Source organism: Lissotriton vulgaris, chromosome 3_1, assembly GCF_964263255.1.
Source record: "Lissotriton vulgaris chromosome 3_1, aLisVul1.2, whole genome shotgun sequence".
Classification (NCBI taxonomy): Eukaryota; Metazoa; Chordata; class Amphibia; order Caudata; family Salamandridae; genus Lissotriton; species Lissotriton vulgaris.
Genome location: NC_141689.1, coordinates 1,067,512,163 through 1,067,525,488, shown reverse-complemented (window position 1 = coordinate 1,067,525,488; position 13,326 = coordinate 1,067,512,163). Strand labels below are relative to the sequence as shown.

At 39.2% G+C, this 13,326-nt stretch overlaps 1 protein-coding gene across 1 annotated transcript in view; it reads right to left on the bottom strand.

Moving 5' to 3' along the window:
- LOC147727409 (prostaglandin reductase 1-like) overlaps nucleotides 1–13,326 on the bottom strand; it is an 841,629-nt gene that overhangs the window by 135,335 nt on the left and 692,968 nt on the right. Inside the window, exon 8 of the mRNA XM_086963105.1 lies at nucleotides 7,280–7,385. Coding sequence (XP_086819231.1) covers nucleotides 7,280–7,385 — 106 coding nt within the window. The remainder of the gene's footprint in view (nucleotides 1–7,279; nucleotides 7,386–13,326) is intronic.

Below are 13,326 nucleotides of genomic sequence, written 5' to 3'. Positions count from 1 at the left end.
TTTTTGAATTGCTATGATGTTTTTTCTCTATTTTTTACATTATCTGATTTGGTACTGATTTCTTTTTTAACACAGGTATTTGTCCTCATGTTTTGTCTCCATGAAGGTCTACCCAGTTATGTTATGTTATTATACACTTATATAGCGCATTATCACCCCGAGGTATCTAAGCACTATCAGCGGACATACAGAACCCAAAAGAATGCAAAGCCATCAAATCAAAGGGGCCCCCAGGCTTCCAGGAAAAGCAGAGTCTTCAAAGTTTTCCTAAAAAGGAGCAGATTGGTTTCCTTCCGAAGTTTCACTGGAAGGGGGTTCCAAGCCTGTGGAATGGTACTGGAGAACGCTCTACCGCCCATGGACACGGGGTTGAACCGGGGGCAAACCAGATTACAACCATCAGTTGACCGGAGGACCCTACTCGGCGTGTAACTGATTAGTTGGTCCTTAATATAGCTAGGGGCCGTGCCGTAAATGGCCTTGTGTGTAATACATAGGCTTTTAAATTTAGTTCTCTGGGCAATTGGAAGCCAATGTAAGTCCTGAAGTAGAGGCGTGGCCCGGGTTCGCCGAGGGTTATTAAAAATCAGTCTGGCAGCATCGTTCAACACAACTTGTAGCCTGGCCAGCAGGTTTTTAGGTAGGCCATAATATAAACAATTGCCATAGTCGAGGCGTGCCAGAATCAGGGTAGAAACTGCTAATCTTATAGTGGAAAAGGACAAAAATGAAGATAATTTCTGAAGTTGGCGCAACAGGTTAACGCAAGTACCCGCCACCGCCGATACCTGCTGTGTCATGGATAACCGGATATCAATTGTGTGGTGTTTTCACCCAAGTCAATGCTGTCCTGCAGTCCAGTGGAGTTCAAATGCTGTTGCCGCCATCACTTAGTGTGGCCACCTTCCCTTTCACCTCTGTGTTTTGTAGGTATGTTTCTCAGTCATAATTTGTATGCCTTGTACTATCTTTTTGTTTCTCTGTTCTCTTCTTTCTCAATGATGTTTATTCATGTTTTCATACTCAATTTTCTTCTTATTTTTCTTCTTTCTTCCTTTCTCCTTTTTTTGCTGCTTACCCTACCCTACCATCCTTTCTTCCCTTTTCTTCTTCATTAAGCACGCATTTTATTTCTCTTTCTACTTTATTCTTCCTATTAAATTTGATACTGTAGATGTAATACTTGTACGCACTATCATTAAAGCATCTCATTCCAGGTCACCAAGATTGAATATTAAAAGGCTAGGTAACCATATTAAATGGCAGAGGGTATTATCCAACTTAGTCAGATTAAAAATAGAAATGTCCTTACTACAAGAAACTCACTTTTCAGAAAAAGAAGCTGCCAAATTAAAAAGATGCTGGGTAGGTTCCCTGTTTACTTTACCTGCTAAATGGAAAAAATGAAGTACTCATCCTTTGTCATAAAAAACTTCAAGGTACTGTTGTTTCACTGGAGTCTGATTCTGAAGGTAGTTGGATTGTTGTTAAACTTTTGATTGATAACACATTTAATAATTTTAATGTGTATGGTCCAATTTCTGTCGATGATACATTTTGGACAAAAATATCTGATACGTTTACAGGATTATATTATATTTGATGGTGATTGCAAGCAAATTCATGACTTTGTATTAGATAGTAATTCAAAAGTTACGTTTGTTCATACTACAATGTACTCACAATATATATCCACCATTCACCGAAAATCACTAATAGTTTGAGATTATGTCTACCGGACCTCTGGAAATACACTTTTAATTTGAACTCACATCATTCACAGTCTTGCATAGATTATCTTTTCCTCAGTAAATTATTTGTTCAACATGTCCTTCAATCTGACACAGGATCTATACGCATATCTGATCATGCACCAGTATGTACGGATCCTGATCTTATTCCTTTCTCCCCACATGCAGGTAGATGGTTTTTAATAACTCAATTCTTATGTACTCCAAATTCACTTCTCAACTTGAATCTTTTGCTTCTGAATGTTTTACTAACAAGAACAAACAGACTCTTCTTTGGCAATGGTTTGGGATTTCTCTAATGCAGTGGCAAAATACTTTATAATTCATTTTGTCTCACAAAATACAAAAATATATGAAATCCCAATCAGACCTATTACTTACTAATATTAAATAGAGCATGCCCATTACCACTTTGAAAATGAGACATCTCTAAAACATCTCAATGAAGCCAAAATTAATTTTAATAGTTTAACTACATATGCTGCCTCAAATTTCCTGCTGAAAAGTAGTGCATGTTATTATGGCAGTCAAAATAAAATGGGGAAAGTGCTTGCAAACAATTTAAATATTATGGAGGCTGGCCCGTTGGAAGATTGGGTACTGACAGATCAGATACAAGATAAGACTCTTTTCATAGTCTATTAAAAAAATAGTAACAATGCTCTGGATCCCATGATTGCACTACGCTTAACTTGGGAATGCGATTTTGGTCCTCTCGAAGATGAGCAATGGGTTGAAATACTCCTAGGTCTGAGGGAGGTGGCAATTCGGCCTGATTAAGACTCATCCAATTGAATTTTATAAAGAATGGACTACGCCAGGTCAGTGCTGGGGAATGGGGAGATGTCCTGATGCGAGCTGCCATAGGGGAAGCGGGTCGAAGAGATCCTTTTACCGCCTCCTGTGGGATTGTCTGAGCATCTGGGAATTTTGGGGAAAGGTTACCAGAGTAATGTCAGAAGTGACGGGGCTTGAGGTTATGCAGGAACCCAAGTGGCTCCTTCTGCTCACCGAAGCAAATTAGGATTGGCCTCAACATGTGAAAACTTGGCTGGGTTTGGCAGCAATAGTAGCCAAGAGAAGTATCGCTAGGAAATGGATACATCTACCCCCACATTGGAGAAATGGGAAAATTACCTTTATTGATGTTGGCAAGCAGAGACAGTGATATATAAAAGCAGGGGGTGCTCCCAGAAAGGAGAGAAAATTTGGAAAGTGGAGGGTATACCAGAAACTCTGATAGGGTGGGGCGTTATGATCGTACAGCCTATGCTTGATGTCTCTAATTGACAACATGTATGACAAATTTGAATGTCAAAAGCTTGATATGATTATTGATGTACTCTTTGTATGTGTAAACATGTCCTGGTTTAATAAAAAGATCTACAAAAAAAAATTAGGAAAGATATAACTAAAATAGAATCCGTACGAAGCAGTGCAGGGCTGCTCTTTTTTTTAGGATAAGGATATATTGCATAACGTTTTTTTAACTTTTTATACCACTTTATATTCTCCAGAAATCAAATCATCAAAATCAGATTTGACTAGATATTTTCAATCTATTACTTCTCCTTCCTCTCTTCATTTTGATCCACTTGGGGCTGAGATTTCACTCTCAGAGATATCCCATGCCGTCTCTGTCTTTAGTAAAGGAAAAGCTCCCGGCTCTGATTTCTTCATTATTGAATTTCTTAGCCACTTGGCCAAACCTCTCCTTCCCAACCTTTTACTTTTATATAAATTTTTTGCCACTAAAGGGGCTTTTATGGCTACTTTCAATATGCCATGATTTGTTTGATTCCGAAAGACAATATAGATCCCACATGGTGCAAGACTTACTGTCCCATCTCGTTAGTCAATACCGAGAATAACATTTTTGCAAAGGTTTTGGCTTTACGTATTGATCCTATCTTACCTGACCTATTAGGACCTGAACAGTTTGGTTTCATTAAGGGTCAATTGGCTTCAGATAATGCTCAGTTCTTTTCAACGTCTTAAGCCAAGCCTCTAATCTGGATTATTCTATTGCTCCTATTGCTTCTGGATGAAGAAAAGGCTCTCAATCGACTCTGTTGGAATTTATGTTTAAGGCAATAAAATGGATTGGCTTTTCACTCAAATTGATTTCTCTACATCGTTGCTTTATATAGGTACTAAAGCTGGCATTTATATTAATGGTGCACTTTCAGATTATTTTCTACAAGGTTGCCCATTATCCCCTCTCTTGTTTATTATAAAACTTGAAACTTTTTAAACAGAAATCTGACCAGTTTAACATGTATCAGGTTTATCAACTGGATCACAACAAATTAAGATGTCATTGTAAGCTGAAGATATTAGTTTTTATTGCTTTGATCCTACAACTTCCCATCCCCGTTTCTCCAGCAAGTTTCAACTTTTTCTCAATTTTTGGGTTGTAGGCTTGATGCTGATAAATGCGAAGTATTACCTTTGAATGTATTGTGTAATAAACAACTTTTCACACATACAGGTTTTTGCCTGGCTACCCACCAAGATAAAGTACTTAGGTTTATGGTTCTCACAGCCCTTGAAAGAAACTTTTAAACTGAATTTTGATTCCATTATCAAGACATTAAATAATAGCATTGTCCAAAGGCATCCACTTCTTCTATCTTGCTGGGGTAGGATTGACTCTATTAAAATGATGCTCGCATCCCTCGTATTATATGTTATTGCTATGATTCTTGTTTCTATCCCCAGTTATCATTTCAGGAAAATTGATTCTCTTTTATTACAATTTCTATGGAAAGGGAAACCTCCTCGCATAGCTCTGTCCTCATTAAAAAGGGGAAGGCTAATGGAGCCCTTAAATTCCCAGATTAAAAAAAATATCACTATGCTTTTTCTTTAAAACAAGCCGCTCGTTGGGTTTCTTCAGATCTCCCTTTACAAGTATTCGGGGGAATGTTGGTCTAATATTTTTGGGTTAAGATTTGGGGTAAACTCCACAAAACAACACGAGCTGTATTCAAACCCTTTATTTTGTCAATTGCCGTTTGTGATTAACACCTACCTGTCTAAAATCCTGTCCCTTTGATGCTACCTCATCATGGTGGTCTGACTCATGTTCCACTGCAGAACCTAAACATATGTTGGTTTTAAACCCTATTATTTTATCATTTTTGAAAATTGGTCTGGGCTAAATAAGATTTTTAATGTAGTTATGCCTTTCTTCTTTAATAACTTTTTCTTAAGTAGTTTGGCACCTCAGTGGTTCATTCACCTGCAGGCTTTAATTAGTAGATTTACTACTGGCTGTTGCATTACACTTAATGATATCAAATTGGAGACAAGCTTTAAATTTCACTTTCATGTCTTGGTGGAATGCCATTTGTTTTCACCATAGATTGGATACCAACTACGTCACTCCTATTTCTCCTACTAATAAAAGAGATCATTTATGACTTCCACTAACCAAGTATTTATCCATTTGTACTTCATCTGTTATTATTATCTCTGTACCGGATGATGTACAGACACCACCTTGAATCTCTTCCACTCTGCTTTTGTATAAAGTTGTAATTTTGTTTTTCAAAACAATACAAAAGACAACATGTTTTATCTTTTTTTCCTGTTATAAAGTCTACAGTTTCCTAGATATGGTTATGTTTCTTTATTTGATATAACATGCTACATATGGTCTCCTTTTTCGTTCCCCTTCTCCCACTTTTTTCATTATATTATTATACCATTGATTTGAGCGTAAAGTTAATATCTTTTCTTATTTTTTATTCAAAATACTAATGCTTTATACTCATAACTTTTGTTCTGTCCTGGTTTTTGATGGTATACCTTTCTTTTGAATGGTTATTTATCTACTGTTTTCAAATAAACTCAAACTTAAAAAAGAGACTCAAATGTGATCTGTACTGGTCTTTATTAAAAACAGAGTACTAATGTCTAGCACCAGAAAACTTTTGAGATTCACAAAGAATTCCTAGAGTATTCCCAGGCGTTTTCATTTCTCATAGCTACCCAGGAGTGCTAACGTCTTACCATTTATACATTTGGATCTAAATCTTACACACAGAGACGTGGCTTCAGGGGGTGCTTTTGGGTGTTACAACAAAAATAGATGGGTACAGGTGTTTTCAGTCGGGTATGCTGAGATGTCTGTGGTATTTCTCCAGCAATGTGTAAATAGGCTCAGACAAAAATGCACACATACTCTCCCTCTCTGTTTTCAAAGTCTTAAAATGTTTTACTTATTACAAAATGTTGTGTTTTCTCTCTCAGCACTCTTACCAATCAACCTTCCTCTCCCTCCACTGCCCTTTAGGCCCCTCCCATGAATGCTGCTTGGTGTATAATGTATTTCAACATTATATGCCAGCCTGATTGTTGGGAAATCCGAAGCTCACACCCCCAAACTTACTGACCAAGTTACGCCCATGTTGCATATGTATATTTCCAAATGAGAAAACATTTATCACATGGAGCAGCCCAACCCTATACACACTACCAAGACCTTTTTTTTGGTGGAGAGGTTCCTCCCCTTTATTACCATAAAAACTGATTTACTTACCTGTAAAAGTTATCTAAATGCCCACAGGCTTGCAAGACTATGAGTGTTCACTGACATTTGCTGTATCAATCTCCACCCATGAATGTCCACACCGCATCCCTGTAAAGAAGATGTACTTATCTGGTATAATTCTATGCATCAATACATCTATCATAATCGCAAATTCATTTTTTGTGACTTAAAATATGTAACTGTCCTCCAAACTGCTACTATCTGCATATCTGTGTCACACAGGTGTGAAAATGTTTGTTAATCAGCATCATGACTGCACCTGAAAAAATAGGACTGAATTTGCTTTTGATATGCTAATTTATCTTGTACTAACATTCTATTCATTAGGAACACGAGTTCTCGTCGATTTATAAACTATACACTATGCTCCAAACAACAACAATCTTTCCCGCACAACTATACATTTACTTGAGAAGTATGAACAACTCACCATGTAATACCTTTTTTTTAAACATGCTTCTGACTGCAATGCTGCCATTGTAACACTATATATGGGAGGTTTTCCCATTACCAACCACAGAAGTGTGAAACATTCACGTGGACATTATGGGATTAACAGTTATGACCTGTAGATCACCACATTTCATGTGGTGAGTATCCAAACCCCTGGGCTTTCCTACATCTGTAAAGGTATTTCACATTTCAATAACCTATCAAAACCAATCCCCACCCTACAACCAGGTGCCATCTCAGTGGTTCTTTTCTCAACTTTGAGCATTTTATGAAATATTCAACAGCCTAGCGGTAGCACACTGTCCCCGCCCGAGCACTACAGATACCTCCCTACTGTTATTTTAAGGGTGACAACTCCTCACTACCAAACACCAACATGCCACTCTCTCTCTCTTCTGTGCATACAACCTTCAAATTAGCATTCCACATTTAATAAAGAACGAAAATAAAAACTATGCAAAAAATATTACATAAAATCATACCTTCTACCCAAAACTTTGTAGAGTTTGCACAATACCTTTTTGAGGTGATACGTCATTGTATTCAGACATTGTTCCGCATACAGCAATCCTCCCATATTTATTCATTTGAAGCAAAGCAATGCTTGAGAATTCTCCTCCCACCTAAATGGAAGGTCAGAAAAATACTAGACTGATAAGCCAAAAAATTTGCATTTACAGGTTATTACATTAGATTAATGCTAATCACTGCTACATCCTTTACTTGAAATTTTAGATGGTGTTTTGTGCATCCAGACAACTTAAATTTTTTTTTAAAAAAATACAGATAAGTCTTGCATTATAAACTAGGGATGCACATTAGTAGGACTGCTGGCAGTGGTGGCTTATCCATTATAGTGCTCTAGCATTGCTGTACCACTTTTTCCGCTTGTCAGTCTGAAACTCGCAAGCTGTGCACAAGCCAGTTTTCTTTACCATTGCCTGTCTTTATGTTTGTGTTTGACAATGAACAGAGCTCCACTGCCATACATACATACATACATAGTTTTAGATATCCTAGTTTTGAAGTCTATTAGTATTTTTTTTACTCTTGATGGCACTGTTTCTTGATCATGAGGGAGACAATGCCTTTTACAATTTCACTTACATATCTATTTTTTAAGTCTCATTCTGCATGGTGGGTGGCACAATAGTTCAAAGAGTAAGAGAAAAGAGCAAAGGGATTCTGTTCTCCTGGGTGTACCAATGTTAATTTGTTTTTGAAACGTCAACCTGCTAGTGACATGCACTAAGGTAGTATGTGCTGAAGAAGGCATTACTATTCAGCATTTTTCTGCTCATTCAGTCAATAGGGATTACCCCACACCTTAACCCACAAAATGTAAAATGAAAAATATACACTTAGCCTTCAGAAATCCACCAACACCACCCTCTAAAAATAACCCTCCCCACAAAATCCAAATATGAAAGCAAATATCTGGCCTCTTGCCACCCAGCCACACCACGACCTGCATAATCACCCTTTGGCCAAACTGAAATTTAAATACCTGGCCTACTGTCACTCACCCCACCATGCTCTGGGGGTCTGCGCCCTCTCTGCACAATGTATCCAACACTGTGCTAACGCAGACTCTGCGAGAGCCTCTTATCAGCACTGGTTGATTTCTCCTGTCAGGGCGGGTCTGTAGCGGCCCATGCTGAGTGTAGGTAGTTGGTGAAAGCTCATCACCACATTACGACTTACATTCTCAATCTTCTTGTGGATCTGTGGGGGATCCATGAGAGGTGTAAGAAGGCACAAGAGATATCCACTAGCCATTTGACTGCTGAACTCTGGTTTTTGGGAACAAAGGTGAAGAGGCTGAACAAAAGGTAAGTAACGGTAACGTCACAACGCTAGAGGACCAGTTTGGTTGCTGTGAGACCTGACATCCTTGATGTAGTATTCCCACAAACCTTTTGCCTTCATCTCTCCAGTTTCGCAGAATTTGTTCCTGTTGGCCTCTTTAGGTCTCCGTACACTTTACCACTGCTAACCAGTGCTAAAGTGCTTGTGCTCTCTCCTTCAAACATAGTAAAGTTGGACTACACTTAACTGCCGCATTTATTTACTTGTAATTTCCTAGTAAATGGCACTACATGTACCCAAGGCCTGTAAATTTGATATTACGAGTTTGCCTTCTGCAATCATTGTGCCACCCATTAAAGTAGTACTTTAAAACATGTCTCAGCCTGCCACTATAGCCTGTAGTGCACTTTTAAACTGTAATTTCAACCTAGCAAAATAAACATTTTACCAGGCCTATACCATACTTTTTAATGCTTATATGTCACACCTAAGGTATGTCCTAAAGGTCATAGGGCAATGTGCATAGTATTTAAAAAGTTGGACATTGCACTTACGTTTTACATGTCCCCCTGGTAGCAAAAAAAACTCCTAAAGTAGTTTTTTTACCTTTGTAAGGCATATCTCTCCCATTGACTAGCACTGAGTTACCTTATTTCATTTAATAGGTGCTAACGTTTGGTTGGGTACCGATAAAGATATGCTTTTTACACTGAAACTGCTATACAGTTCCTATTAATGTAGTAGGACTATCTATTTAGAGCAACAAAACTTTATAAGACAGAGACTGACTTTTCTTGTATAATAAGTAAATGCTGCTCTGTTTGGCTAGCTCACAGTACTGCCTCTAAACTCCTAAAGCGACAGAGTTATAAATGTTGTCAGTAAACAGAACACAATTCTCAGATTCCCAAGGAAATCATGATAACATATCTAACCCTTTCATTTGTCACTCTTGCATGCCCAAAGTCCTCATGAAGAAAATGTATAATATTGCATTTTCAACTGTTTATTGAAAAGCTCTATTCTTTGGAAGTGAAACATGAACTACAATTGTAAGAAAGATGAGACACATTATTGTAATAAGCATTATTAAAATAGTTAAAAACAAACAATTCAACCATGGTAATTGTTCATAATGTTGCTAAAATTACTCCTATTTATTACTCGCCTCCCTGCGAAAGAGAGCATATTGGGGTACCCATCTGCTAGGCCTATTGGAATTGCATAATCCCTTACCTTTGTACTGTATATCCACAAATGCACGTCTGACTGAATGTGCAGCTATCTTCCTTCTTAGAATGAAGTTTGGAGAGAGCAGTACTACATCTTACAGCACCGTTCCGTTATGACTACAGTGGAAGTTAACCTCTCACCAATTTCAGCATGGATGCGATTCAAATAACAAAATGACAAGCTTATCATACTGTGCCAAAAGTGTAGGACAGCATCTTAAATAGACTAAAGCAGAATAGTTGTCTCTTTACAAGCACAGAAAATAAAACAATGCCTCATGTTCTGAATTTGTGCGACCCTGGAAATAAATATGTAGACTACAGAGAGATTATGTCTATCAAAAATAAATGTGAGCAAGGGTCATTCTCACAATAGGAAACATGTGCAAACCACCATAGAAAATGAGGTTAAGTTAAATAAAAAACTAAAATAGAGAATAATTGCAGACTGTATAACTTAATGAATTGTAATTTAAAATAACCTCTAAGGTGAAGTCATATTTTAAGTTGCCTTTCTGAAAAAGCTTCTTTTAGAAAGATGCCAATTTCTTGTCCCTTAATATCTGTGCCTTCTACCAGTGTACTAGGTCACATGACTGTGAATAGCTCTGCTGCTGGGGTTTGTGTATTACTTCCAGACCATGAAACTGTGGGCGTTTAGGTGAGGACATGATGGGCCATCCTGACAGGATAACTGGAAAGGGGCTATACACAAACCCACTTACACTTCAGAGGGCGTTGCTTCCTGCACACATCAAAGAACCTGACACCAGGCATGCCCCGCCTTTTCTCAACCCCAGACTGTTTGGAGCCTTGACAGAGAAAGGGGAGGACATTTCCAGAACCAGATGTGGGGGAAGGACAGGGAGTGCCCCACACAAAGGCTAGCACCAGGTTTAAATACTGGACCTCCAGAGTAACTCATCAGAACACTCCTTGACCTGTATAAGTTACATAGTAAGGACTGCCCTTCTGCCAGAGGACTGCCCTGCTGCTTGCAGGACTGCCTTGCTATTTGAGAAGGAAGATTGGACTTGCTTGCCTTCATACCAAGCTACCCAGAGCAACTTCAAGAGTAAGTTGGCTGACCTCCTATGTGAGCTACAGGGACAGAACAAGTTTTAGAGTCCTCCCGCAACTGCGCAGCTGACCTGCTACAACTGGACCTACCTGGAACTGGATCTCTCTGAGCCTGATGCTGGCCACTGTTGGAGTGAGTTCCTGATCCCCAGGAGGTGCCTCCCCAGTTCTTTGAACCTTGGCTGGCGTTCGAGGTTACTCCTCCTAAAAAACAGCCCGAAGTTTGGGCTTCTCACAACTGTGAATAGGCCCGCTTGTGCCAAGACTCTGCTGCCAGTGGGGATTGTGATTTGAATCTGTGGTGAAACCTGCTCTTTGCACCAACAACGGTCTCGGCGACCACCAATGCATGATCTTCTCTTTGTGTAGAGTGCCTATAGTCCATGAGGACCATCCACGCAAAGCTAAAGCAATGACCATCCACGATGGCCGACCTGCAGTTCGTGCTACAGCGATGACCATCCACGCCACTCAACCTGCTCCTTGTTGCTTCCACCAACCCAAACGGAACTCTTTGTTCCGACTTGGACAGTAACTTTTCCAAGAGACAGACCCGATCACTGCATCCGACTCACACTACATTGCAATTGGCCTGAAATTGTAACTTTTTCCCAGATGACCATGAGTGGCTCCTTTCGCATCTAGGCGCTGATCTCACAAAAAACTTTTAATTTAAATATTTTCTTTTCAACTGATTAGATATTTTGTTCTGGTACCATTTTATTGGTTTCATGACATTAGCACACATGCATTTACAATGCATTTCTTTACCACATAGCAATTACAATGTATGCCATTACCACACAAACCTTTACCATACATATATCGTTACCACACATGTTGGACAATGTAAGGTAATTGAAACATCATCTGATAATATATTTATATGCTACGGATACCAATATCATTATATGCCCTGAAGATAAGGGGGTGGGGGATTTAGTTCTCCTCAGCAAGAACTTGTACATTGAGTAGGCCATACACCAACTCAACGACAGAAGATTCTACATTTCCATCAGTAAGGAGGCATATGCCAATGGTGTCACTGACATCTGGAGCGAACTCACCGAATGTAAGGACAGAGGTATACTTGAGTGGGAGTAATACTGTTTCATAATAAAATATTACCACAAATTACTGGTACTTTATTTTCTCCCTGAGGTCCACAAGAATGACCTCAACCCCAAGGAGAGACCCATAGTGTCCTTCAGGGATAGCACCCTGGGGAACATATCCAAATACGGGGACTATTTTATGAGGTAATTTGCCACAGGCATCCCCTCCTCCTTCCTTGAATTTGAACTGGCTGTCATTAGGTTGAGCTACATCAACAACGTGTTCATCATATGAAACGGTACAGAGGAGGAAGCCATACAGTTTGTTGACAAGCTCAATAACAATATCCACAATCTATTTATTTCTCACACCATTAGTAAGACCTCGGTAGAATATCTGGATGAGAAGGTAGAGATTGCGGAAGGCAGGGTACAAGCTAAACTTTTCCACAAATCCACTGTAGGTAACAGGCTCCTACATGCCCTAAGCATCCACCCTGAAACCCTCAAGTGGAGTATTCCCTATCGAAAGCTGCTGAGGGCAAAGCGTAACTGCAACACTGAAGAATATTTCTTGGCTGAACAAGCCACCATGGTTAACAGATTCAGAGAAAGAGGCTACCCACAGTGGGTACTCAATAGAGCCATTGACAAAGCCAAAATTGTCACCATAGAGGAAACACATTGTTGACAATATCCCTGTTACTGAATCTGACGCTCAGATTGAACCTACAGTCATCAGGACTTTCAATAACAACTCAAGGGATGTATGCAACATCTTGACTAAAAACTAGAACATATTGAAAAGCGACCTGATCATAAGGCATACCATACAGTATTGACCCAGGATCACGTAAAAGAAAAGACGCAGCCTTAGGGATATGCTGTTTCATAGTGACATTATCATCAATAACCAGATCAGTGAGCATAATCTCCATGTTTTTTCCATGTGGTCACTGTAAGGCCTGCAGGAAAAGCACCATGCACAAAGAATATATGACTACCAGACCATGACAAACTCAGAAGATCCTACAGTTACTTGCCTGTAGTTCCCCCTTCATGGTTATACATACTTAAGTGCCCTTTTTGCCTTATATATGTAGGCAGCACCACGCAGATGGTTAAGAAGAGAATTCTGGAACATATGAGGGCCATCAACAACAAGGGCCCTAATCAACCTGTTGCAAGGCACATCCAAGAGGTACACTATTCAGACACCTCACTTCTCGCTTTCGTTGCAATTTAACAAATTATCCACAACTTCAGGGGCAGGGATAGAACATTCAGGTCGAGAAAAAGAGAACCCAAGTACATACTTGATCTTGAGACCTAGGGCTGAATGTAGGTAAATCTCATTTACCGACTCTAGAATACCGAATTTTACCAAT